The sequence below is a fragment of the Hypomesus transpacificus genome, chromosome 2 (assembly GCF_021917145.1).
Source record: "Hypomesus transpacificus isolate Combined female chromosome 2, fHypTra1, whole genome shotgun sequence".
Classification (NCBI taxonomy): Eukaryota; Metazoa; Chordata; class Actinopteri; order Osmeriformes; family Osmeridae; genus Hypomesus; species Hypomesus transpacificus.
In genome coordinates, this window is record NC_061061.1 from 166,446 (window position 1) to 194,360 (window position 27,915).

Consider the following 27,915-nt stretch of genomic DNA (forward strand, 5'->3'; position numbering starts at 1 on the left):
GTGATGGGGGAGGAGAGGGGGGGTTGGTAAGGTGGACTGGTATGGTAATGGCAGCAGGAAGAGAGAGAGATGGATTACAGCCTCCCCTCCCCCCCTCTTCCCCTCCCCTGCTCCCTCCCCCCCCCCCCTCCCCTGATCCCCTCCCCCCCCCTCCCCAGCCTCCCCCCTCCCCCCATTGAAGACAGTTATTAAAAGAAGACAGCACTGCTTGTGGTTTAAATGTACAAAGTTGCACAGGTCTTTTATCAATTTTTGAAAATATTTAACAATGAAAGATAAGTCAAATCAACAGTAAGAAGAAATAACAATAATTAATATCAACAGTAACTAGCATCAAACCATTTCATATTTTACAGAAACACCTGAGGGAAGCAAAAAAAGAAAGAAAATATCCCCAACAATAATAAAGTAAAAGGAAGAAAGATCCCAAAAGACAGAGGACTCTTCAGGGTCGGTGGGCACCCGGGTAGGAACACCTCCCTCTCCTCTACCACATGCAGCAGCCTCGCTTTACATTTACCATGCTGGCTCTCAGCCATGGACGCCGCCATCTTTGAAAAAACCCAGTCTACTGCGTCCGCCTGACTAGCCAGCCTGATAGCCAGCCTTGGTAGCCAGCCTGACTAGCCTGGTCTCTGAGTCACCAAACAGGAAATGTAGCTTAGAATTAAAGATGGTGGAGACGATTTAAGAAAAAGAGTTCTCCCGTAAACAAAATAAACGTTAGCTAAGAATGGTCCCTAGAGATGTTAGATCACTTCAGTGTCCACCATTTGACCTTTTCTCCATATGCCGTCGGTTTTCTGTTTGACCAGGAACACGGTGGTCATGGTTTATCTGGGGGAGTGAAAAAAAACTAATGAAAGCTCTCTCATTTTCTTTCACAAGCCCAACCCTTCTCCCAAACATCTGGGTCTGCAGTTACTGGTGTTCACAAGCCCAACCCTTCTCCCAAACATCTGGTTCTGCAGTTACTGGTGTTCACAAGCCCAACACTTCTCCCAAACATCTGGGTCTGCAGTTACTGGTGTTCCTCACAGAGGACAGACAGGAAATAAAGGTGCTCTTTTAATCTGTTCATGAAAGTCATGTTCGTTTGATTGTCCACAATAAAAGTAGTTTGGGCAGGAAGTGTGGGCTCAGGGATATACAATCACAGCGTATACAACAAGATCCTTTACTGGAAAGGAATGAAGAGTCCATAACAGGGCCATAGTGACACAGGGCCATAGTGACACAGGACCATGGTGACACAGGACCATAGTGACACAGGGCCATGGTGACACAGGGCCATAGTGACACAGGGCCATGGTGACACAGGACCATGGTGACACAGGACCATGGTGACACCATGGTGACACAGGGCCATGGTGACACAGGACCATGGTGACACAGGACCATGGTGACACAGGGCCATGGTGACACCATGGTGACACAGGGCCATGGTGACACAGGGCCATGGTGACACAGGACCATGGTGACACAGGGCCATGGTGACACCATGGTGACACAGGACCATGGTGACACAGGACCATGGTGACACAGGACCATGGTGACACCATGGTGACACAGGACCATGGTGACACAGGGCCATGGTGACACAGGACCATGGTGACACAGGGCCATGGTGACACAGGACCATGGTGACACAGGACCATGGTGACACCTTGGTGACACAGGACCATGGTGACACAGGACCATGGTGACACAGGGCCATGGTGACACAGGACCTGCGGTGGGTTGGTATGTACGTGTATGTTGGTGTGTGTTTGTGTATGAGTGTGTGTGTAAGAGTGTGTGTGTGTATGTGTGTGTGTGTCTGTATGAGTGTGTAAGAGTGTGTGTGTGTGTATGTGTGTGTGTGTATGAGTGTGTGTGTATGAGTGTGTGTGTGTATGAGTGTGTGTGTGTATGAGTCTATGCTGCTGCAGGGGCCTCCTGGAGGCAGGCCTGGCGGATCACAGGGAGGGGGTGAGCCTCTGTGTTGAACACCCAGTCCTCCAACGGCAGCAGGTCATCATCTGAGAAGAGGAGGTACAGATATCTGAGGGGGGGAGAGGGGGGGGGGGGGGGGAGAGAGGGGGGGGGGGAGAGGGGGGGGAGAGGGGGGAGAGGGGTGGAGGGGGTGGGGAGAGGGGGGGGGGGGAGGGGTGGAGAGGGGGGAGGGAGGGGTGGAGAGAGGGGGGGAGAGGGGGGGAGAGGGGGACAGTGAGAAATTAAAAAAGTATAAGAGACAGTAACACAAATAGATACTTTGAGTGTGTGTGTGTGTGTGTGTGTGTAAATGGTGTGTGTGTATGTGTGTGTATGGTATGTGTGTAAATGGTGTGTGTGCGTCTGTATATGTGCGTGTAGTGTGTATAGGTGTGTGTGTGTGTGTGTATGGTGTGTGTAGTGTGTAGGTATGGGGTGTAATCAGGGTCAGCGTAGCTGCACACAGGGCGTTCACCGCTCACCTGATCCTGGTGAAGTATGTGTAGGCTACTCTGGAGGGTTGGAGCAAACACCTTACAGTTTGATAGATCATTAGGTGTGCGTATAAACAAGCCTACATTGTGCACATGATATTTGATAAGGCGTGTGTATAGGCAGGGATATGAACACCAGCGTACACCTGCCCTCCTAGACGTGAGCTCTTTGGGCATGGGTCAGCCTACATCAAAGGATCACTGTTTCCAAATTCATTCTTTGCCACGATGAACATCCTCAACACAAAAAGCACAGAGCCAGTTTTCCCTACTTGACAGAAAATTAACTTGCCTTGGGCCAATCTGTCATTCATGTTCGTGTTGTTAGTCGGTGATTATTGCCTACTACAATTGTAGCATGGTGGATGCAGGTCCATCCATGGATTGATTGTTTAACCCGAGCGACTGGAAACTAATAGCACAAAACTAATTTCAAAAAAGCAATCTAACCAATGCCGAAAGATCTCATGCGTTTAGGCGGGCAGGTGTGCGTGGGTGTTGCTGTGCTGTGTCAGTATGCTAAGCACATGTCACCTGCCTGTGTCAGTATGCTCAGCACACATGTCACCTGCCTATGCACACGCCTAGATCTATCTATCAAACAGTTAGGCGGAGTGTTCACCTAGGCGTAGGCCTCGCGTATTGGAGGCACATGTCACGTGTAGTGTACACGACACTGTGTGAAGTTGTTCACACGTCAGTAACATACGTGTGCACAACACCTGCGAGACGCCTATGTGACGTGTGTGTGACGTGTGTGTGTGTGACGTGTGTGTGTGTGACGTATGTGTGTGTGAACGCCTGTGTGTCCACTGTAAGTCAAGTCCTCACGTGCGTTCAGAGGGTTGATATCATCGCGCAGGCATATGCAGGCGCTAATGAGCACTTTGCATGTTAACCAGTGACATGTATTACACCTCATAGGTCTGGGTATGGAGTGTGTATGGTGTGTGTGTGTGTGTGTGAGTATGGTGTGTGTGTATGGTGTGAGTGTGTATGGTGTGAGTGTGTATGGTGTGAGTGTGTATGTGTGTGAGTATGGTGTGTGTGTGGGGACCTACTTGAGAGTTTCTGACAGGAAGAAGCTCTGCTGCATGTTGTCGTGGCTGGCGGAGGAGGAGTACACGTCTCTGATCCCAGAGAAGCCGCTCTCCACTCTGCAGTGCTTCTCCAGCGCCTGGAGACGCCAGGGACACGCTTAACACACGCTTAACACGCACTTAACACACACTTAACACACGCTTAACACGCGCTTAATACAAGCTTTACACACGCTTAATACACGCTTATTACAAGCTTTACACACGCTTAATACACGCTTAACACACGCTTAATACAAGCTTTACACACGCTTAATACACACTTAATACAAGCTTTACACACGCTTAACACACGCTTAATACACGCTTAACACACGCTTAACACACGCTTAATACAAGCTTTACACACGCTTAATACACACTTAACACATGCTCAATAAACGCTTAATACACACTTAACACACACTTAACACACACTTAACACAAGCTTAACACACGGTTAATACATGCTTAATACACGCTTAATACACACTTAACACACGCTCAATAAACGCTTTATACACACTTAACACACACTTAACACACACTTAATACATGCTTAACACATGGTTAACATATGCTTAATACATGCTTAACACACGCTTAACACAATTTCCATCACACACCATCACACACATAGTTACCATCACACACACACCATCACACACACACACCATCACACACATCATGCCCTGCCCCCCCCTGCTCCCCCTGCCCTGCCCCACTCACCTCCACAGCCTCCCAGCCCCACTCTCCTCCACAGCCTCCCAGCCCCACTCACCTCCACAGCCTCCCAGCCCCACTCACCTCCACAGCCTCCCAGCCCCACTCACCTCCACAGCCTCCCAGCCCCACTCACCTCCACAGCCTCCCAGCCCCACTCACCTCCACAGCCTCCCAGCCCCACTCACCTCCACAGCCTCCCAGCCCCACTCACCTCCACAGCCTCCCAGCCCCACTCACCTCCACAGCCTCCCAGCCCCACTCACCTCCACAGCCTCCCAGCCCCACTCACCTCCACAGCCTCCCAGCCCCACTCACCTCCACAGCCTCCCAGCCCCACTCACCTCCACAGCCTCCCAGCCCCACTCACCTCCACAGCCTCCCAGCCCCACTCACCTCCACAGCCTCCCAGCCCCACTCACCTCCACAGCCTCCCAGCCCCACTCACCTCCACAGCCTCCCAGCCCCACTCACCTCCACAGCCTCCCAGCCCCACTCACCTCCACAGCCTCCCAGCCCCACTCACCTCCACAGCCTCCCAGCCCCACTCTCGGTACTTGGGGTCGTGGGTCAGGCGCCACATGTACATGTAGCTCTCGATGACCTCTGGCCTCAGGATGTAGTATCTGTCACTCAGACGGGTGGCCGTCGCCTCAGCGCCGCCGTCGAACCGGAACGCCTCTGGACCCAGCTTGGTGGCTGAAAAGAGGAGAGATAGAGGGCTCTGTCACTAGCAGAGGAGAGAGAGCAGGACCTGTCACTAGCCGAGGAGAGATAGAGGGCTCTGTCACTAGCAGAGGAGAGAGAGCAGGACCTGTCACTAGCAGAGGAGAGAGAGCAGGACCTGTCACTAGCAGAGGAGAGAGAGCAGGACCTGTCACTAGCAGAGGAAAGAGAGCAGGACCTGTCACTAGCAGAGGAGAGAGCAGGACCTGTCACTAGCAGAGGAGAGAGAGCAGGACCTGTCACTAGCAGAGGAAAGAGAGCAGGACCTGTCACTAGCAGAGGAGAGAGCAGGACCTGTCACTAGCAGAGGAGAGAGCAGGACCTGTCACTAGCAGAGGAGAGAGAGCAGGACCTGTCACTAGCAGAGGAGAGAGAGCAGGACCTGTCACTAGCAGAGGAAAGAGAGCAGGACCTGTCACTAGCAGAGGAGAGAGCAGGACCTGTCACTAGCAGAGGAGAGAGAGCAGGACCTGTCACTAGCAGAGGAAAGAGAGCAGGACCTGTCACTAGCAGAGGAAAGAGAGCAGGACCTGTCACTAGCAGAGGAAAGAGAGCAGGACCTGTCACTAGCAGAGGAGAGAGCAGGACCTGTCACTAGCAGAGGAGAGAGCAGGACCTGTCACTAGCAGAGGAGAGAGAGCAGGACCTGTCACTAGCAGAGGAGAGAGAGAGAGGGCTCTGTCACTAGCAGATAGCAAAACATTCATATTTGTGGAAAATAGTCTTCATGAACAGTTATTTGTTAACTATACAAAATGAAAAATGACCTAAAGTAAATACCAAACACCAAATAAGATGAGTCTGGCACACACACACACACAAACATGCACAAGCACACACACACACACACACACGTCACAATAGTTCAACCAGTGTTTGCCATTTGTTACAAGTACAGGTACATTGGAATGATTTGGCCCTGCTCCTCTTGCAGCCTATCTAAACATAGAATACATATTCTAAACCTGTAATAAATACTGTCTACAATAAAACAAATGCACTAGTCAACTGCCTGTCTGCCTAACTGTTCTACCTACCTGCTTTAGCTGCCTGCTCCATTAGCTTCTCTACCTAGCTTCTCCAGCTACCTAGCAGGCTCTCAAACACGGGCATTTGCTCTAGTGTTCTGTCTCCTACACAGGCTGACAGGCCAAAACAGAACAAAACAAGCAGGGATGTGATTCCAGTGTGTTCTGGCCCAGAGCTGCTATTGGGCCAGGACTGTGCCGTGACCAGAGAGCTGTGTAGGAACAGGGGCTGATAAATGAGGTTCTGGGCAGCAAGGTCTCTGTGGTCACTGCCTGGAGAGGGGGGACTGTGAGTGGCCGCGCCCGGCAGCAATGGAGAATCACTCCGAAATAACAAACTAAGACAGACACACTGCCCACTGGGTCTGCCTTAAACTGCTTCGGATACTGCCAACTCATTATGTTACTATTGACGTGGGTGTTTGTGTCTCTGTGTTTGCTTGTGTGTGTGTGTGTGCCTGTGTGTGTGTGTCTGTGTTTTTGCTTGTGTGTGTGACTGTGTGTGTGTGTGTGTGCCTGTGTGTGTGTGTGTGTGCGTGGGTCTGTGTGGTCAGGGTAATGAACAAGCAGTCAAACAAGGAAACTATTGCTCAGAGACAGTTTAAAGAGTGTAAACGTATTTCATTGCACCCTTGGAGAGATAGACTCACATCCAGACAGACTAGACTGGGTTTCCCAACTGTAGACAGACTAGACTGGGTTTCCTAACTGCAGACAGACTAGACTGGGTTTCCCAACTGCAGACAGACTAGACTGGGTTTCCCAACTGCAGACAGACTAGACTGGGTTTCCCAACTGCAGACAGACTAGACTGGGTTTCCCAACTGCAGAAAGACTAGACTGGGTTTCCCAACTGCGAGACTTGTTTACTGTTTCTCACGGCGCTGAGCCACTTAACTCCTCCCCCCTGAGGCATGCCTGGGCTTATGTATCTGGAATACTCTTGCTAATTCCAACAAACCACATCACCGATAGATAACCTGTGTTGTTGACAACACCATCGATTCTCAACAAGGCCAATCAGATACAGCCGAGTCGGCGTGTGACTATTGGCTGCGCCTGTCTTCCTGCGGGCTGTCCTGTGGTGTAATTGGCTGTTGTGATGGAACAGAAACAAATCCATGGTGTGTGCTGGTGTGTTGCACCTGCAGGGGAGTCGGACTGTGGGAGAAAGGAGGGGAGGAGAGAGGGCTGCTCTGACATCAGAGAGGAGCGGAGGAGAGAGGGCTGCTCTGACATCAGAGAGGAGCGGAGGAGAGAGGGCTGCTCTGACATCAGAGAGGAGAGAGGGCTGCTCTGACATCAGAGAGGAGCGGAGGAGAGAGGGCTGCTCTGACATCAGAGAGGAGAGAGGGCTGCTCTGACATCAGAGAGGAGCGGAGGGCTACTCTGACATCAGAGAGGAGAGAGGGCTGCTCTGACATCAGAGAGGAGCGGAGGGCTACTCTGATATCAGAGAGGAGCGGAGGAGAGAGGGCTGCTCTGACATCAGAGAGGAGCGGAGGAGAGAGGGCTGCTCTGACATCAGAGAGGAGCGGAGGAGAGAGGGCTGCTCTGACATCAGAGAGGAGCGGAGGAGAGAGGGCTGCTCTGACATCAGAGAGGAGCGGAGGAGAGAGGGCTGCTCTGACATCAGAGAGGAGCGGAGGATAGAGGGCTGCTCTGACATCAGAGAGGAGCGGAGGAGAGAGGGCTGCTCTGACATCAGAGAGGAGCGGAGGAGAGAGGGCTGCTCTGACATCAGAGAGGAGCGGAGGAGAGAGGGCTGCTCTGACATCAGAGAGGAGCGGAGGAGAGAGGGCTGCTCTGACATCAGAGAGGAGCGGAGGAGAGAGGGCTGCTCTGACATCAGAGAGGAGCGGAGGGCTACTCTGACATCAGAGAGGAGAGAGGGCTGCTCTGACATCAGAGAGGAGCGGAGGAGAGAGGGCTGCTCTGACATCAGAGAGGAGCGGAGGAGAGAGGGCTGCTCTGACATCAGAGAGGAGCGGAGGGCTACTCTGACATCAGAGAGGAGAGAGGGCTGCTCTGACATCAGAGAGGAGCGGAGGAGAGAGGGCTGCTCTGACATCAGAGAGGAGAGAGGGCTGCTCTGACATCAGAGAGGAGCGGAGGAGAGAGGGCTGCTCTGACATCAGAGAGGAGAGAGGGCTGCTCTGACATCAGAGAGGAGAGAGGGCTGCTCTGACATCAGAGAGGAGCGGAGGAGAGAGGGCTGCTCTGACATCAGAGAGGAGAGAGGGCTGCTCTGACATCAGAGAGGAGAGAGGGCTGCTCTGACATCAGAGAGGAGCGGAGGAGAGAGGGCTGCTCTGACATCAGAGAGGAGAGAGGGCTGCTCTGACATCAGAGAGGAGAGAGGGCTGCTCTGACATCAGAGAGAAGCGGAGGGCTACTCTGACATCAGAGAGGAGAGAGGGCTGCTCTGACATCAGAGAGGAGCGGAGGGCTACTCTGACATCAGAGAGGAGAGAGGGCTGCTCTGACATCAGAGAGGAGCGGAGGAGAGAGGGCTGCTCTGACATCAGAGAGGAGCGGAGGGCTACTCTGACATCAGAGAGGAGAGAGGGCTGCTCTGACATCAGAGAGGAGCGGAGGAGAGAGGGCTGCTCTGACATCAGAGAGGAGCGGAGGAGAGAGGGCTGCTCTGACATCAGAGAGGAGCGGAGGGCTACTCTGACATCAGAGAGGAGAGAGGGCTGCTCTGACATCAGAGAGGAGCGGAGGAGAGAGGGCTGCTCTGACATCAGAGAGGAGAGAGGGCTGCTCTGACATCAGAGAGGAGCGGAGGAGAGAGGGCTGCTCTGACATCAGAGAGGAGAGAGGGCTGCTCTGACATCAGAGAGGAGCGGAGGAGAGAGGGCTGCTCTGACATCAGAGAGGAGAGAGGGCTGCTCTGACATCAGAGAGGAGAGAGGGCTGCTCTGACATCAGAGAGGAGGAGAGAGGGCTACTCTGACATCAGAGAGGAGAGAGGGCTGCTCTGACATCAGAGAGGAGCGGAGGGCTACTCTGACATCAGAGAGGAGAGAGGGCTGCTCTGACATCAGAGAGGAGCGGAGGAGAGAGGGCTGCTCTGACATCAGAGAGGAGCGGAGGGCTACTCTGACATCAGAGAGGAGAGAGGGCTGCTCTGACATCAGAGAGGAGAGAGGGCTGCTCTGACATCAGAGAGGAGCGGAGGAGAGAGGGCTGCTCTGACATCAGAGAGGAGCGGAGGAGAGAGGGCTGCTCTGACATCAGAGAGGAGCGGAGGAGAGAGGGCTGCTCTGACATCAGAGAGGAGCGGAGGAGAGAGGGCTGCTCTGACATCAGAGAGGAGCGGAGGAGAGAGGGCAGGAGCGGAGGGCTACTCTGACATCAGAGAGGAGCGGAGGAGAGAGGGCTGCTCTGACATCAGAGAGGAGCGGAGGAGAGAGGGCTGCTCTGACATCAGAGAGGAGCGGAGGAGCGGAGGGCTACTCTGACATCAGAGAGGAGCGGAGGAGAGAGGGCTGCTCTGACATCAGAGAGGAGCGGAGGAGAGAGGGCTGCTCTGACATCAGAGAGGAGCGGAGGAGAGAGGGCTGCTCTGACATCAGAGAGGAGCGGAGGAGAGAGGGCTGCTCTGACATCAGAGAGGAGCGGAGGAGAGAGGGCTGCTCTGACATCAGAGAGGAGCGGAGGAGAGAGGGCTGCTCTGACATCAGAGAGGAGCGGAGGAGAGAGGGCTGCTCTGACATCAGAGAGGAGCGGAGGGCTACTCTGACATCAGAGAGGAGAGAGGGCTGCTCTGACATCAGAGAGGAGCGGAGGGCTACTCTGACATCAGAGAGGAGCGGAGGAGAGAGGGCTGCTCTGACATCAGAGAGGAGCGGAGGAGAGAGGGCTGCTCTGACATCAGAGAGGAGCGGAGGAGAGAGGGCTGCTCTGACATCAGAGAGGAGCGGAGGAGAGAGGGCTGCTCTGACATCAGAGAGGAGCGGAGGAGAGAGGGCTGCTCTGACATCAGAGAGGAGCGGAGGAGAGAGGGCTGCTCTGACATCAGAGAGGAGCGGAGGAGAGAGGGCTGCTCTGACATCAGCGAGGAGCGGAGGGCTACTCTGACATCAGAGAGGAGAGAGGGCTGCTCTGACATCAGAGAGGAGCGGAGGAGAGAGGGCTGCTCTGACATCAGAGAGGAGCGGAGGAGAGAGGGCTGCTCTGACATCAGAGAGGAGCGGAGGGCTACTCTGACATCAGAGAGGAGAGAGGGCTGCTCTGACATCAGAGAGGAGCGGAGGAGAGAGGGCTGCTCTGACATCAGAGAGGAGAGAGGGCTGCTCTGACATCAGAGAGGAGCGGAGGAGAGAGGGCTGCTCTGACATCAGAGAGGAGCGGAGGAGAGGGGGCTGCTCTGACATCAGAGAGGAGCGGAGGGCTACTCTGACATCAGAGAGGAGCGGAGGAGAGGGGGCTGCTCTGACATCAGAGAGGCAAACATGTTGGTGTATCTGGTTGGTGTAGTGTGTGAATTATCTGGTGTAGGTTGGTTACCTAGTGTCGTGTGTGTCTTCTGTAGGTTATCTAGCACAGGTTGGTTATCAGGGGTAGTTTGGTTATCATATGTAGTTTATCCGGTGTAGTAGGTGTATTTTGTATGTTGTCTGGAGAAGGTTTCTGGGGTAGGTAATCTGGGGTAGGTAATCTGAGGTAGGTAAAATGGAGAAGGTTATCTGGGGTAGGTGATTTGGGGTAGATGATCTGGGGTAGATGATCTGGGGTAGGTGATCTGGGGTAGGTGATCTGGTGTAATGTGTGTTTGTGTTTCAGGCATCTGGGGTGAGAGGGTTAGGGTTAGGGTTAGAGGGTGAGAGGGTTAGGGTTAGGGTTAGAGGGTGAGAGGGTTAGGGTTAGAGGGTTAGGGTTAGAGGGTTAGGGTTAGGGTTAGGGTTAGAGGGTGAGAGGGTTAGGGTTACGGTTAGAGGGTGAGAGGTTAGGGTTAGAGGGTGAGAGGTTAGGGTTAGGGTTAGAGGGTGAGAGGGTTAGGGTTAGGGTTAGAGGGTGAGAGGGTTAGGGTTAGGGTTAGAGGGTGAGAGGGTTAGGGTTAGGGTTAGAGGGTGAGAGGGTTAGGGTTAGAGGGTGAGAGGGCCATAAGGGTCCTCAGTCTCCTGAGGAACAATATGATTCAGGATTCAGCTCCCCTTCAAGAAGAAGAGACTCTGGTCCTGTCTGTAGTCCTCTGCCTCAGCCTGCCTCTGTCTGCCTTTGTCTGCCTCTGCCTGCCTCTGCCTGGGCCCAGAGCAATCTGTCTCCCTCTCTGTCCTGAACTCTGTATGAGTCATCACTCCTCTGGAGTCTTGAAACTATCCGCAAAACTATTCTTATTTTTTCAGTTTATTCCATTAGCCTGAGTTAGTGTTGTTGTTAAAAGCTGCTTGGTGTTCACCAGGGAGGGTAGCAGCTTGAGGAGGATGACTCGTCCTGGAGGAAGGAGACTGGGCGTCGTGGAGTGGATGCCACTCAGCCATGTCTTAAAGAAAGCTGCTTCTCACAGCGCTCTGCTGGCCCCCTGCCAGCACAGCAACAGGCTGGCTGGCTGGGGGAGACAGGGGGAGACAGGGGAAGGGAGGAATGGAAGTTCTCTCTCTCCCCCTCCATCCTTCCATCCCTCCCCCCCTCTCTCTCTCTCTCTCTCTCCTCTCTCTCTCTCCTCTCTCTCTCTCTCTCTCCTCCCAACCCTCCCTCTCTCTATCCCTCCCTCCCTCCCTCCATCCCTCTCTCTCTCTGTCTCTCTCTCTCTCCCCTCCAACCCTCCCTCTATCCTTCCCTCTATCCCTCCCTCTATCCTCTCCTCTCTCTCTCTCTCCTCTCTCTCTCTCTCTCTCCTCTCTCTCTCTCTCCTCCATCCATCCCTCCCTCCCTCCCTCCCTCCCTCCCTCCCTCCCTCCCTCCCTCCCTCCCTCCCTCTATCTCTCTCTCTGCCCTCCATCCCTCCCTCTCCCTCTCCCTCTTTCGCTCTCTCTCTTCCTCTGCCTCCTTTCTCTCCCCTCCTCTCATCTCCTCTCTCTCTCCCCTCTCCTCCTCTATCTTCAATTACAAAAGTAAGACTCTTTTCTACCCGCCTACCACAGAGAGTATGAGAGCTCCTCCCAGTCTGGGGAGATGTTAGAGGATAATTAAGGAGCACTGTTATTCCACACCAGAGAGACATGGCATTTCATTAACTCCAACTGGATCACCCTTTCTGCTTCTGAATCCCAGACTCTAGAACATTCTCCCTGCTTTATTCAGCAAGAAATCAAAACGCCTGAAGCCTTTTAATTTTCTCCAACTCTATTTCTGATTTTCTACACCACCAAGTTCACCACCCCCCCGAAAATAAGAACGTTATGTAGTGGAAACCGTAAAAAAAACTGTGTGATTTCCAGGCATTCTAACAGCTTACACAAGCGGAACTATGAAATTATCATCTTCAAACAAGTGAGACAATGGGGACTGAATATGAATGAAACATCATGTCAGTACCAGCTCACAACACCCACCTGAGAGGGACTCACATGGCAGGGGTGTGTAGCAGGTGTGTGTGTAGCAGGTGTGTGTGTAGGAGGTGTGTGTGTGTAGCAGGTGTGTGTGTAGGAGGTGTGTGTGTGTAGGAGGTGTGTGTGTAGCAGGTGTGTGTGAAGGAGGTGTGTGTGGTGTAGGAGGTGTGTGTGTAGCAGGTGTGTGTGAAGGAGGTGTGTGTGTAGGAGGTGTGTGTGTGTAGGAGGTGTGTGTGTAGGAGGTGTGTGTGTGTAGGAGGTGTGTGTGTAGCAGGTGTGTGTGTAGGAGGTGTGTGTGTGTGTAGGAGGTGTGTGCGTGTAGGAGGTGTGTGTGTGTAGGAGGTGTGTGTGTGTAGCAGGTGTGTGTGTGAGAGGTGTGTGTGTGTAGGAGGTGTGTGTGTGTAGGAGGTGTGTGCGTGTAGGAGGTGTGTGTGTGTAGGAGGTGTGTGTGTAGCAGGTGTGTGTGTAGCAGGTGTGTGTGTAGGAGGTGTGTGTGTGTGTGTGTAGGAGGTGTGTGTGTGAGAGGGTGTGTGAGTGAGAGATGTGTCTGTGTGTAGGAGGGGTGTGTGTAGGAGGTGTGTGTGTAGCAGGTGTGTGTGTAGGAGGTGTGTGTGTGTGTAGGAGGTGTGTGCGTGTAGGAGGTGTGTGTGTGTAGGAGGTGTGTGTGTGTAGCAGGTGTGTGTGTGAGAGGTGTGTGTGTGTAGGAGGTGTGTGTGTGTAGGAGGTGTGTGCGTGTAGGAGGTGTGTGTGTGTAGGAGGTGTGTGTGTAGCAGGTGTGTGTGTAGCAGGTGTGTGTGTAGGAGGTGTGTGTGTGTGTGTGTAGGAGGGTGTGTGTGTGAGAGGTGTGTGAGTGAGAGATGTGTCTGTGTGTAGGAGGGGTGTGTGTAGGAGGTGTGTGTGTGTGAGAGGTGTGTGTGTGTGTGTGTAAGAGGTGTGTGTGTGTGTGTAGCAGGTGTGTGTGTGTAGGAGGTGTGTGTGTAGGAGGTGTGTGTGTGGTGAGAGGTGTGTGTGTGTGTGTAGCAGGTGTGTGTGTGCTCACCTGAGCGTGCGTAGCTCTCGTGGCAGGTGTGTGTGATCTCAGCGGCCAGGTCCAGGTAGTGCTGCCTCTTCTGGGGCGTGTCGGCGTCGTCTGCCCCCAGCCCCACCATGCCCCCAGAGAAGCAGGCCAGGTGCCCCATCTTGTGGTCCAGGATACCCCCCCTCCACTCGGCCATGTAGGTGAGACCCCCCACTGACTTCTGCACCAGGTTAACCTCAATGGCCTGGGGGGGTGGGGGGGGGGGGGGGGGGGGGGGGGGTAATAGGGGGGGGATAGAGGGGGAGGGGTGGATAGGGGGGGGGGGGGGGTAACACCTGGCCTGTTACAGCAGGACCACAGATATCTAACACAGCACATCTCCTGCCTGTTACAGCAGGAACACAGATATCTAACACAGCACATCTCCTGCCTGTTACAGCAGGACCACAGATATCTAACACAGCACATCTCCTGCCTGTTACAGCAGGACCACAGATATCTAACACAGCACATCTACTGCCTGTTACAGCAGGAACACAGATATCTAACACAGCACATCTCCTGCCTGTTACAGCAGGAACACAGATATCTAACACAGCACATCTCCTGCCTGTTACAGCAGGGAACACAGATATCTAACACAGCACATCTCCTGCCTGTTACAGCAGGAACACAGATATCTAACACAGCACATCTCCTGCCTGTTACAGCAGGAACACAGATATCTAACACAGCACATCTCCTGCCTGTTACAGCAGGAACACAGATATCTAACACAGCACATCTCCTGCCTGTTACAGCAGGAACACAGAGCTACCTCAGACTAGACACAACAACAGCACAGTGGACCTTTGCAGTTGGCTCTGCCTATGGCATGGTTTATGTACAGCAAAACACATGGGCCTGCTCTATGGTGAACTGAAGTCAAGGCTCATTGAGATTTCATTCTATCTGGGGCGAGAGACATAAATCTGCTGCAAAGAAAGAGAGAGAGTGTGAGAGAGAGGGACAGAGAGAGACAGAGGGAGGGAGAGAGACAGAGGGAGGGAAAAAGAGAGAGAGAGAGACAGAGAGAGAGAGAGAGAGAGAGAGAGAGAGAGAGAGGAGAGAGAGAGAGGAGAGGAGAGAGAGAGAGAGAGAGAGAGAGAGAGAGAGAGAGAGAGAGAGAGAGAGAGGGAGGGAGGGAGCGAGAGAGAAGGGGAGAGAGAGTTTTCTGCTGAGGTGTTGAGTAGCATCTCGGAGTTTACTACCTGGAGTTAGGGTGTGCTTGTTTGTGTGTTATTTCGTTCATATCAGTATGAGACATAACTCGTTCCCGACATTTTGATGAAAAATGACCAGATAGGATCCCTCTTCTCTCCCCCCTCTCCCCCTCCCCTCCCCTCCCCTCTCCTGCCCCCGCCCCCCCCCCCCAGACACCTCCCTCCCCCCCTGGGTGAGAGGGTGAACAGTACCTACCTCCAGAGCACTGTAGTACATGCTCTTGGCCTCTTGGTCCGTCTTGTCTGACATCAGGTAGGATTTGATGAGATACTCGTAGAAGCTGTCCCCCAGGCCCCCCACAGACACGTGATCTGAGACAGAGACAAGCCGTCACTCCTCTAAACACGTTACTCTGTCCGCTCCCTGGAAAACACTCCAACTGAATCAGTCGCTCAAACAGGATTTAAATTCAGGGCCTGTGGGTGTGTGTGTTCCTGTGTGTGGGGTCAGTGGAGTGTGTGTTCCTGTGTGTGTGGGGTCAGTGGAGTGTGTGTTCCTGTGTGGGGGGGTAAGTGGAGTGTGTGTTCCTGTGTGGGGGGTCAGTGGAGTGTGTGTTCCTGTGTGTGGGGGGGTCAGTGGAGTGTATGTTCCTGTGTGGGGGGGTCAGTGGAGTGTGTGTTCCTGTGTGTGGGGGCCAGTGGAGTGTGTGTTCCTGTGTGTGGGGGGTCAGTGGCGTGTATGTTCCTGTGTGGGGGGTCAGTGGAGTGTGTGTTCCTGTGTGGGGGGCCAGTGGAGTGTGTGTTCCTGTGTGTGGAGTCAGTGGAGTGTGTGTTTCTGTGTGTGGGGGGCCACTGGAGTGTATGTTCCTGTGTGGGGGGGTCAGTGGAGTGTATGTTCCTGTGTGGGGGGTCAGTGGAGTGTGTGTTCCCTGTGTGTGGGGGGTCAGTGGAGGTGTGTGTTCCTGTGTGTGTGAGGTCAGTGGAGTGTGTGTTCCTGTGTGTGTGAGGTCAGTGGAGTGTGTGTTCCTGTGTGTGTGAGGTCAGTGGAGTGTGTGTTCCTGTGTGTGTGAGGTCAGTGGAGTGTGTGTTCCTGTGTGTGGAGTCAGTGGAGTGTGTGTTCCTGTGTGTGTGGGGTCAGAGGAGTGTGTGTTCCTGTGTGTGGGTCAGTGGAGTGTGTGTTCCTGTGTGGGGTCAGTGGAGTGTGTGTTCCTGTGTGTGTGGGGTCAGTGGAGTGTGTGTTCCTGTGTGTGTGGGGTCAGTGGAGTGTGTGTTCCTGTGGGGGGTCAGTGGAGTGTGTGTTCCTGTGTGTGTGGGGTCAGTGGAGTGTGTGTTCCTGTGTGGGGTCAGTGGAGTGTGTGTTCCTGTGTGTGTGGGGTCAGTGGAGTGTGTGTTCCTGTGTGTGTGGAGTCAGTGGAGTGTGTGTTCCTGTGTGTGTGGGGTCAGTGGAGTGTGTGTTCCTGTGTGTGTGAGGTCAGTGGAGTGTGTGTTCCTGTGTGTGTGAGGTCAGTGGAGTGTGTGTTCCTGTGTGGGGTCAGTGGAGTGTGTGTTCCTGTGTGTGTGGGGTCAGTGGAGTGTGTGTTCCTGTGTGTGGGGTCAGTGGAGTGTGTGTTCCTGTGTGGGGTCAGTGGAGTGTGTGTTCCTGTGTGTGTGGGGTCAGTGGAGTGTGTGTTCCTGTGTGTGTGGGGTCAGTGGAGTGTGTGTTCCTGTGTGTGTGGGGTCAGTGGAGTGTGTGTTCCTGTGTGGGGTCAGTGGAGTGTGTGTTCCTGTGTGGGGTCAGTGGAGTGTGTGTTCCTGTGTGTGTGGGGTCAGTGGAGTGTGTGTTCCTGTGTGGGGTCAGTGGAGTGTGTGTTCCTGTGTGGGGTCAGTGGAGTGTGTGTTCCTGTGTGTGTGGGGTCAGTGGAGTGTGTGTTCCTGTGTGTGTGGGGTCAGTGGAGTGTGTGTTCCTGTGTGGGAGGCCAGGCTGAGGGCAGGGGAGGGGGTCTGTTGACTCTCCAGCAGGCTGGCTCTGTCCCTGCCGCCAAGTCATCTTTGGATGATGACTGAGGGGAATAGGGATGCTGAGTAAACAGGCTTCATGTACTGGAAGTGTGCTCTACTGAGGACTGTCTGGAAGTGTGCTCTTCTGAGGACTGTCTGGAAGTGTGCTGTACTGAGGACTGTCTGGAAGTGTGCTGTACTGAGGACTGTCTGGAAGTGTGCTCTACTGAGGACTGTCTGGAAGTGTGCTGTACTGAGGACTGTCTGGAAGTGTGCTGTACTGAGGACTGTCTGGAAGTGTGCTGTACTGAGGACTGTCTGGAAGTGTGCTCTACTGAGGACTGTCTGGAAGTGTGCTGTACTGAGGACTGTCTGGAAGTGTGCTCTACTGAGGACTGTCTGGAAGTGTGCTCTACTGAGGACTGTCTGGAAGTGTGCTCTACTGAGGACTGTCTGGAAGTGTGCTGTACTGAGGACTGTCTGGAAGTGTGCTGTACTGAGGACTGTCTGGAAGTGTGCTCTACTGAGGACTGTCTGGAAGTGTGCTGTACTGAGGACTGTCTGGAAGTGTGCTCTACTGAGGACTGTCTGGAAGTGTGCTCTACTGAGGACTGTCTGGAAGTGTGCTGTACTGAGGACTGTCTGGAAGTGTGCTCTACTGAGGACTGTCTGGAAGTGTGCTCTACTGAGGACTGTCTGGAAGTGTGCTCTACTGAGGACTGTCTGGAAGTGTGCTGTACTGAGGACTGTCTGGAAGTGTGCTCTACTGAGGACTGTCTGGAAGTGTGCTCTGAGGACTGGAAGATGCTGGTTCCTGAAGGAACCTGATCTGAGCTGTGAGTGTTCACATTCCACACTCACGTTTTAACAACACGTTCTTACCATACCAAGAGGTAAACTGGAGACAGTGTGTGTGTGTGTGGGGGAGGAGGCAGGTCTGTGTGTGGAGGGGGGGGGCAGGTCTGTGTATGGGGGGGGGGCAGGTCTGTGTGTGGAGGGGGGGGCAGGTCTGTGTGTGGGGGGGGGCAGGTCTGTGTGTGGAGGGGGGGCAGGTCTGTGTGTGGAGGGGGGGGCAGGTCTGTGTGTGGGGGGGGGCAGGTCTGTGTGTGGAGGGGGGGCAGGTGTGTGTGTGGGGGGGGCAGGTCTGTGTGTGGGGGGGGGGGCAGGTCTGTGTGTGGAGGGGGGGGCAGGTCTGTGTGTGGAGGAGGGGGCAGGTCTGTGTGTGGAGGGGGCAGGTCTGTGTGTGGAGGGGGGGGCAGGTCTGTGTGTGCAGGGGGGGGCAGGTCTGTGTGTGGAGAAGGGGGGGCAGGTCTGTGTGTGGAGGAGGGGGCAGGTCTGTGTGTGGAGGGGGCAGGTCTGTGTGTGGAGGGGGGGGCAGGTCTGTGTGTGGAGGAGGGGGCAGGTCTGTGTGTGGAGGAGGGGGCAGGTCTGTGTGTGGGGGGGGGCAGGTCTGTGTGTGGAGGGGGGGCAGGTGTGTGTGTGGGGGGGGCAGGTCTGTGTGTGGAGGGGGGGCAGGTCTGTGTGTGGGGGGGGGCAGGTCTGTGTGTGGAGGGGGCAGGTGTGTGTGTGGGGGGGGCAGGTCTGTGTGTGGAGGGGGGGCAGGTCTGTGTGTGGGGGGGGGCAGGTCTGTGTGTGGAGGGGGGGGCAGGTCTGTGTGTGGAGGAGGGGGCAGGTCTGTGTGTGGAAGGGGGGGCAGGTCTGTGTGTGGAGGAGGGGGCAGGTCTGTGTGTGGAGGAGGGGGCAGGTCTGTGTGTGGGGGGGGGGCAGGTCTGTGTGTGGAGGGGGGGCAGGTCTGTGTGTGGAGGGGGGGGCAGGTATGTGTGTGGAGGGGGGGGCAGGTCTGTGTGTGGAGGAGGCAGGTCTGTGTGTGGAGGGGAGGGCAGGTCTGTGTGTGGAGGGGGGGGCAGGTGTGCCTCTCAGAAGGGTTCTGGGCTACTCACGCTGCACCCAGCTCCCAGTGACCGGACTCAGGAAGTTGGGGTAGAGGCCATGGGGTTTCTCCATCCTGTTCAGAAGCTTCCTGATGTTCATCACCTGTACACACACACACACACACATACACACAGCCTCAGACAGCTGCCAGCAGCACACAACTAAACATTATTCTGACATACACATTAAGATACATCCCTTATATGGCAGGGTGCAAGTGTTTGTGGCGGGGCATTGTGGGTAGTGTAGTTGAAACCTTCTCTGTGTAGACGGGGTTTCCTGACAGCTGAGACAGGTGGAGGAACTCCAGATGCAGAGTCCCAAACTCAGCCAGGATGCTGCTCCCTGCCGAAGCCCAGCCCCAGCTCCAGCTGGTCCCACTGCAACACACACACACCGCACCTGGTGAGCACCGCACACACACACACACACTCGCACCACACCTGGTGAGCACTGCACAAACACACATACACACTCACTCACTAGAGTTTAACAACGGTGGAATGGTGGAATGGAATGTGAACGAGTCGGAGACTCAATGTAATCTTTGATTTCTTCCAGTAACTGTAATATTGCATGGCTGCTTAATCTGTAACGTGTAATGATTTTGTGTTCAGTCAATTTAAACAGTGTGATAGTTGTGGCAAAAATCCTTTGGCATATGTGTTCGTCTTGCTCGGGTTACGGCTGCCATTTCACCAGGAAGCATATGCGCATCCTGGTTTACGCTGCTTTTAAAAACGGAGCATTTTCTCTGCAAAATGGAAGCACGCTTTCACGGGAGGTTTCTGTACATACCGCGGAATACATAATTAGGCTTATCTCCTCCCATCTCTTTGTAGGAACTCCCACTTTCCCATTGACCCTCCCGTGAATGCATATGCATGCCTCGGAAAAGCGCAATTTGCCATTTTCAGTTCCCGCAAGTAATAATTACAGGTTTTGTTATTTTGACTTTTTTGCACTTTACTTGCAGTTAAGTGCAGTGTAATTGTTTGCCGCGATAATTAAATGCCAGTGTGAAATGATCATTTTGAGTCATACAAACTGTCATGATGCATTATTTTAATCCCCATCTCCATCAATGTGAATGAGCTTACAGAGGGCATGATATTGATGTGTGCTGCTCTTAGTGGCAAAGTGGAGTTCTGAACTCCACGTAGGTTTGAAGGTCTTTTTTTTTTTTTTTTTTTTACATCTGAAAACCTACGCGAGTGGTAAATTGCAACGGTGGGCAGGAAGGGGCCAAAAGGACAAAAGGGCAAAAAGGAGGACACGCAACAGCGGTCCGGACAAAGAGCAGGAAAACCGGACTGTCCGGACGAAATACGGACGTCTGGTTACACTAGTCTTAGCGCAAGCCATGCTGAAAACCAAAAGCGCATTTGCAACCCTACATGAACACCGGTGAGAGTACAACATAAAAACTACATTTCCCATTAATGAGTAGTTTGAACCCATCCACCATAGAGGACCTCATTCAGATCAGTACAGAGGCGCCCTCCCTGGAAATGTTTGATGCCTCTAAATGTGCTGAAAACTGGCTGTCAGCTGGTAAAATATCAAGACTCACATGCTACAAAGCTTGGACAAGCCAGTCAGTTTGAAACAATGTTACAATGAATACAAAAAGGTAATAAATGAATATGTTATGAAAAAATAAGTAGCCAATCCCGTTTCCCGTCAATTTTGTGGCTGACTGTGCCCCTACATTTGTCTGTGACCCTAAAGTTTTTCACTTGGGGGCACAAAAAAAGTTAGCATAGAGCCCTGTCCAGTATTTTTGATAACCTTCAGGGTTTAAACTTTAAATATTCAACGTGCACTTAAACACTTTGTTGTTTATACAGTTGCTGCATATATTTGATGGGAATGACTATTCTGTACTTCCCAGGAGAGACTGTTAACATATCACGAGATGTCATAACATTTTCTATTTAGAATACACTTGTGTTAATTGATTTAATTCGGTGTTTTACATGATGATAACGAGCTTGGGGAAAATGTGATTAATTGCGAGTAATCAGAGCATATTGTGCGATTAATTAGTTAGTTTTGTTTAAATCAATTTCCAGCCCTAATATATATATATAACTCCAAATATGCCATCTGTAAAAAGCAATATCAAATATCATGAATAAAAGATCAGAAGCAATTAGCACAATTTAAAACTTCATTTTGAAGTTATTCAGGTGTGAATATAACTGCACGCAACTTTTAAAATGTTTTAAATAACAGTGCCACATTTTCATCTCTGTGAAAAAAAACTGATTGTGTGTGTGTGTGCATGTGTGTGCGTGTGTCTCACCTGCCCAGGTTGATAACTCCCCTGGGTATCCCTGTGGGGGTGTTGAAGGCAGGAAGCAGCTTCTCTCCCAGCTCCAGAACCTTCTGCTTGAACATCTACAGCAAGACAAGATACAGTCAACACACCTACATCACCTCCAAGACACATCACCCTGGAGTCACCTCCATCACCTCCAAGACACAGCACCCTGGAGTCACCTCCAAGACACATCACCTTGGAATCACCTCCATCACCTCCAAGATACAGCACCTTGGAGTCACCTCCATCACCTCCAAGACACAGCACCCTGGAGTCACCTCCAAGACACAGCACCTTGGAGTCACCTCCATCACCTCCAAGACACAGCACCCTGGAGTCACCTCCAAGACACATCACCTTGGAATCACCTCCATCACCTCCAAGACACAGCACCTTGGAGTCACCTCCATCACCTCCAAGACACAGCACCCTGGAGTCACCTCCAAGACACAGCACCTTGGAGTCACCTCCATCACCTCCAAGACACAGCACCCTGGAGTCACCTCCAAGACACATCACCTTGGAATCACCTCCATCACCTCCAAGACACAGCACCTTGGAGTCACCTCCATCACCTCCAAGACACAGCACCCTGGAGTCACCTCCAAGACACAGCACCTTGGAGTCACCTCCATCACCTCCAAGACACAGCACCCTGGAGTCACCTCCATCACCTCCAAGACACAGCACCCTGGAGTCACCTCCATCACCACCAAGACAAAGCAGGATAACACAACAAGAAGGAGGCTTGTGTTCTCTATCGTCTGACTGGAGACAGTCACAGTTCAGTGAAAGGTCACACCAGCCTGTTGTGCTTTGAAAATAATCTCAAAATCTCAAACTTGGCGGGTGACATTTTGAAAAAGTTTGGATGTTGCTCTATGAAAGAGTTTTTCACAATTGTTTTATTTATTTTGAATCCCAATAGATCTGGAGAGTACATCTGCACGGTTCCCTCTCTCTGGGCATCATTTAATACACACACTTGGAAACATCTCCCTCTGTATCCTATCCCTCTACACTGCTCTCCATTCACTTATTCTCTCCCTCTCCCTCTCGCAATCCCTCTCTCACTCCCTCTCTCTCTCTCTCTCCCCCCCCCCCCCTATCTCTCTCTCTCTCTCCCCCCCCCCTCTCTCTATCTCTCTCTCTCTCTCTCCCTCTCTCCCTGTCTCTTTCTCTCCCTCTCTCCCCTCCCTCCCCCTCTCTCTCTCTCCCTCTTTTTGTTGAATAAGAGAAAAAAGGCATTGTGGTGTAACTGTTGGTTAGCTGGCAGTTTGGACTGCCCAATAAAGATATCTTTAAAGTCAGAAAGTCTGTCTACAGAGCCCATGTTCAGCTGCCAGCCTAGCTCCTTCCCCGGTGAGACCTGATCTCACCCCCCCTCCTCCCAGACCCTGGGTCTGTATTGTGTTACACACATCTCCTCCTGCCCCCGATTACCCTCCCTCAGTATCAGAGCACAGATCTCAGTACCCACCACACACACACCACACACACATACACATCGCCGTGGTTACAGCTGAATGAAAACAGGAAGTGATGTGCTGCAGCAGTGTGAGAGGATGTCAGAAGGACTTAACCTTCAGTCATGTAAGGGACGTATGTGTGTGTGAGAGAGAGAGTGTGTGTGTGAGTGTGTGTGTGAGAGAGTATGTGTGTGAGGGCACGGGCGGGGGGGGGGTCAAGTCTGACAGCCACAGAGAGAGAAAAGAGAGAGGTAGAGAAAGAAGAATGAGGGGAGAGACAGGAGAGAGAGAAAGAGAGAGAGAGGGGTAGAGAAAGAAGAATGAGGGGAGAGACAGGAGAGAGAGAGAGAGGTAGAGAAAGAAGAATGAGGGGAGAGACAGGAGAGAGAGAAGCAGAGAGAGGAGAGAGAGAAGAACGGGAGAGAGGAGAGCGAGGAGAGAGAGGGAGGAGAGAGAGGGAGGAGAGAGAGAGGAGAGAGGGAGAGAGGACAGAAAGGAGAGAGAGGGAGAGAAGAGAGGAGAGAGGGAGAGAGGAGAGAGGAGATGTCTCTGCTATAACAGTGCTGATGGCAGAGAAAGCTTCAAAGCACTGCCTGCCTCATCAAACACCCAGTAAAGGATCTGTCACACTAGTGTGTGTGTGTGTGTGTGAGATTGTGTGTGTGAGTGTGTGTGTGTGTGAGAGAGAATTTGTGTGTGAGAGAATGTGTGTGAGTATGTGTGTGTGTGTGTGTGAATGTGTGTGTGAGTATGTGAATATGCACATTTTAATGAAGGGGACAGGCTGTTTATTGAATGATAATTTTCTCCACTATTAAACACAATGCTTTCCTTTGTGTGCATGTATATGTGAATGATGGTGTACATGAGTGTGTGTGTGTGTGTGAGTATGTGTGTGTGTGTGAACGTGTATATATATATACAGTGCCCTCCAAAAGTATTGGAACAGTGAGGCCAATTCCTTTATTTTTGCTGTAGACTGAAAACATTTGGGCTTGACATCAAACGATGAATGTGAAACCAGAGATCAACGTTTCAGCTTTTATTTCCAGGTATTTACATCAGGATCTGATGCACAAATTAGAAAATATCACCTTTTTGTTCGAACCCACCCATTTGTCACGTGAGCAAAAGTATTGGAACATGTGACTGACAGGTGTGTTTTGTTGCCCAGGTGTGTCCTATTACATACATTATTCAATCAATAAATACCACTGAATGTCTACACTCAGGTTCAGATTGGGTAAGATAGGTTTTGTCTATGCAGACTGTATTCAGAGGTGAAAACAACATGAAAACCAGAGCGCTGTCTTTGGGTGAAAAACAAGCAATTGTGAGTCTTAGAGAAGATGGAAAATCAATCAGAGCCATTGCAGAAACATTGGCCATAGCCAGTACAACCATTTGGAATGTCCTGAAGAAGAAGAAAACTACTGGTGTACTAAGTAACAGACGTCGAACAGGTAGACCAAGGAAAACATCAGCAGTTGATGACAGAAACATTGTAAGAGCTGTAAAGAAAGACCCTAAAACAACTGTTAGTGAGATCAGCAACAACCTCCAGATGGCAGGAGTGAAGGTATCACTATCTACTGTTCGCAGAAGACTTCATGAACAAAAGTACAAGGGCTACACCAGAAGATGCAAACCACTCATTAGCAAGAAGAATAGGAAGGCCAGGCTGGAATTTGCCAAAAAGTACAGAGATGAACCTCAAAAATTCTGGGACAAAGTTTTATGGACTGATGAGACAAAGATTAACTTTTACCAAAGTGATGGAAAGGCTAAAGTTTGGAGAAAGAAAGGAACTGCTCATGATCCCAAACACACAAGCTCATCTGTGAAACACGGTGGAGGTAATGTCATGGCTTGGGCTTGCATGGCTTCTTCTGGGACGGGCTCATTAATCTTCATTGAGGATGTAACACATGATGGCAGCAGCAAAATGAACTCGGAAGTCTACAGAAACATTTTGTCTGCCAATTTAAGGAAAGATGCAACCAAACTGATTGGCAGAGCCTTCATCATGCAGCAAGATAACGACCCAAAACACACTGCCAAAACAACAAAGGAGTTCATCAGGGGCAAGAAATGGAAGGTATTAGACTGGCCAAGTCAATCTCCAGACTTAAACCCTATAGAGCATGCATTTTACCTGCTTAAGAGGAGACTGAAGGGAGGAACCCCACAAAACAAACAACAACTGAAAGAGGCTGCAGTGAAAGCCTGGGAAAGCATCAAAAAGAAAGAATGCAAAAGTTTGGTGACGTCAATGGGTCACAGACTTGCTGCAGTTATTGAAAGCAAAGGATTTGCAACTAAATATTAAGTCTTATTCACTTAAATATGTTTTAAGTATATCTGTTCCAATACTTTTGATCACATGACAAATGGGTGGATTCAAACAAAATGTGATATTTTCTTAGTTGTGCATCAGATCCTGATGTAAATACCTGGAAATAAAAGCTGAAACGTTGATCTCTGGTCTCACGTTCATTATTTGATGTCAAGCCCAAATGTTTTCAGTCTACAGCAAAAATAAAGGAATTCGCCTCACTGTTCCAATACTTTTGGAGGGCACTGTATACACATATATGTGTGTGAGTAAGTATACATGTTCGTGTGCATGCGCATATGTGTGTGTGTGTGTGAGTATGTGTGTGTGTGTGTGTGTGTGAACGTGTATATATATATAAACACATATATGTGTGTGAGTAAGTAAACATGTGTGTGTGCATGTGCATATGTGTGCGTGTGTGTGTGTGTGTGTGTGTGTGCTGGAGGCTGTGTAGAGGGGAGGAAAGTGAGCTTTGTCACCACAAGGCTGTAGTCATTCAGCTGTTTCTAAGCTGCCTGTTCTTGGTTAATATTTCTGTATGGGGCTCAAGTGTCATGTCATCTGTGTTAGCTGGCGTTGTGACAAACCCAGTGTGTAATCCCCAGTCTGTGCCTCCAGACTGGGACAGGCTGATCACGCCTGCACCACGCAGATAACACGGAACAAGACCTTCCATCAGAACCACGTTTAAAGAACCCCCACACCAAAATGAAAAGAATAAAACACCAAAACTCAGTTCCACCTCTTCAAAGGCATTTTATGGAATATACCAACTACTGGCTTGAAATGACACACAATTCATCAAGTTTTTGGAAGTTGTGACATAATAGCGACAAGCTCATAAAACCAACATTGTGTCCCACAATCCTTGTGCTGCAGGACGGGACGGGTGTTGATGAACTGTACCTCGTAATATTGAGTTCTCTCTCTGTGTAAATAATAATGAATGGAAGCAACATAGAATGTGACAGATATACTACTTACTAAAGAGAGACCAGAGAGACTAGGGAGACCAGAGAGACTAGGCAGACCAGAAAACCACAGAGAGACCAGAGAGAGACTAGAGAGACTACGGAGAGACCAAAGAGACCAGAGAGACCAGAGAGACTAGAGAGAGACCAAAGAGAGACCAAAGAGAGACCAGAGAGGCCGCAGAGAGGCCACAGAGAGAGCAGAGAAACCAGACAGACTACAGAGACTAGAGAGACCAGAGAGAGACCAGAGAGAGACCAGAGAGACTAAAGAGAGACCAGAGAGACCAGAGAGAGACCAGAGAGTCCATAGAAAGACCAGAGAGAGACCAGAGAGACCAGAGAGATGAAGGAGACTAGAGAGACTAGAGAGACCAAAGAGACTAGGGAGAGACCAGGGAGACTAGAAAGACCAGAGAGAGATTAGAGAGACCAGAGAGAGACCAGAGAGACCAGATATACCCCCCATACCTCCATCCTGTGGCTCACAGGACACTGTCTGTTTCTCACCTCCTCCTTCTCCCCCTTCTTCTTCCACACCCCTTTTCTACCTTCTCCTCTCCTTCCCCTCTCCTTCTCTCCTATCACCTTCTCCTCACCTCCTCCTCTCCTTCCCCTCTCCTTCTCTCTATCACCTTCTCCTCACCTTCTCCTCTCCTTCTCCTCTCCTATCACCTTCTCCTCTCCTTCCCCTCTCCTTCTCTCCTATCACCTTCTCCTCTCCTTCCCCTCTCCTTCTCTCCTATCACCTTCTCCTCTCCTTCCCCTCTCCTTCTCTCCTGTCACCTTCTCTTCTCCTTCTACTCTCCTTCTCTCCTATCTCCTTCTCTCCTATCACCTTCTTTTCTCCTTCTACTCTCCTTCTCCCCCCCCTCCTCCTCAGACTACAGATATGGTGTTCTGTGTGAGGGTGTTTATGAGTGCAGGTTCCAGCACGATGATTTTGTTCTGAAGTGCGGAGCAATGAAAACGCTTTCCCTCCTCCCATTGGCCAACGCTAGTTGGGCTTCCTGATGCCGCACGGATGCTGTTGCCATGGTTACGACACTGGCTGCTAGCAAGTCATAGCTCCATCTGTCTCCTGTGCCAGACGGGCACTCAAACACACACACTGTCTCCATCAATTTACCAAGAAGGAATGGAAGGGGGATGGAGGGAGAGGTGGTAAGGAGGAGGGGGAGAGGAAGGAGGAGGTGGAGGGGGGGAGGAGAGGGGAGAAGGGAATAAGGGGGGAGGGGGGAGGCGGAGGGGGGAGGATGAGAGAGGAGGGGTCTGTGATGGACACTGTAAGGATGCCGACAGGTGTGTGTGTGTGAGTGTGGGATGAATGGGAGTGTATGTGTGTGCATTGTGATAGAGAGAGAGAGGTAGAGAGAGAGGTGGAGTTAGTAAGCGAAAACTAGAGACAGGAAGAGATGTAAATAAAGGGAAGTAAAGCCACAGACAGGATATAGAAAGAAGCAGAGGTGGGGAGAGAGACATTTATAGAGGAGAAAGAAAACTATAGAGAGAAGGAGATAGAGAAAGAAGGAGAGATATAAGTAGACAAACACAGCAAGGTGATGTGAGGACATCATCTGAAACAGACATGCTGGAACCCCCTGGATCTCTCCCTTCTCCTCTTCCCCTCCCTCCCTCCCTCCCTCCCTCCCTCCCTCCCTCCCTCCCTCCCTCCCTCCCTCTCTCTCTCCCTCTCTCCCTCTCTCCCTCCTTCCTTCCTCCCCCACCCTGCCATGTTACCATGGTTACTCCTAGACACCATACGCTCCAGGAAGACAGAGGGGGGGACACAGGGCTATATATCCCATTCCACACATGGCTGAGAGTGTGTGTGTGTGTGTGTGGGGGGGGGGGGGGGGTAGAGAGGGAAGGAAGGAGAGAGAGAGAGAGACACAGAGACACAGACAGAGACAGAGACAGAGACAGAGAGAGAGAGAGAGAGAGAGAGAGAGAGAGAGAGAGAGAGAGAGAGAGAGAGAGAGAGAGAGAGAAGGAGAGAATAACAACCATAAAGTCACATTCATGCTGATTTCCAACCTTTCATGAACACATTCATTCATCTCTAGGTCAGGCACATTTGGGAATGAAAGACCATGTTGCTAATTGGAACTGAGAATTATGCATTTGCTGTAATAATTATGAAAATGTGCACTACTAC

General features: G+C 51.7%; 1 protein-coding gene across 2 annotated transcripts in view; it reads right to left on the bottom strand.

Moving 5' to 3' along the window:
- Window positions 1-1,845: 1,845 nt before the first annotated feature.
- The window catches only part of LOC124483144 (mannosyl-oligosaccharide 1,2-alpha-mannosidase IA), a 98,497-nt gene continuing 72,427 nt past the window's right edge, over window positions 1,846-27,915 (bottom strand). Inside the window, exons 5-12 of one of the 2 annotated variants that reach the window (XM_047043441.1) lie at window positions 20,962-21,056; window positions 18,910-19,036; window positions 18,662-18,755; window positions 15,001-15,116; window positions 13,564-13,786; window positions 4,797-4,969; window positions 3,530-3,645; window positions 1,846-2,044 (exon numbers count right to left, since the gene is read on the bottom strand). In XM_047043441.1, coding sequence (XP_046899397.1) covers window positions 1,918-2,044; window positions 3,530-3,645; window positions 4,797-4,969; window positions 13,564-13,786; window positions 15,001-15,116; window positions 18,662-18,755; window positions 18,910-19,036; window positions 20,962-21,056 — 1,071 coding nt within the window. In that variant the 3' untranslated portion in view covers window positions 1,846-1,917. The remainder of the gene's footprint in view (window positions 2,045-3,529; window positions 3,646-4,796; window positions 4,970-13,563; window positions 13,787-15,000; window positions 15,117-18,661; window positions 18,756-18,909; window positions 19,037-20,961; window positions 21,057-27,915) is intronic. The other variant, XM_047043447.1, reaches the window with a different exon arrangement.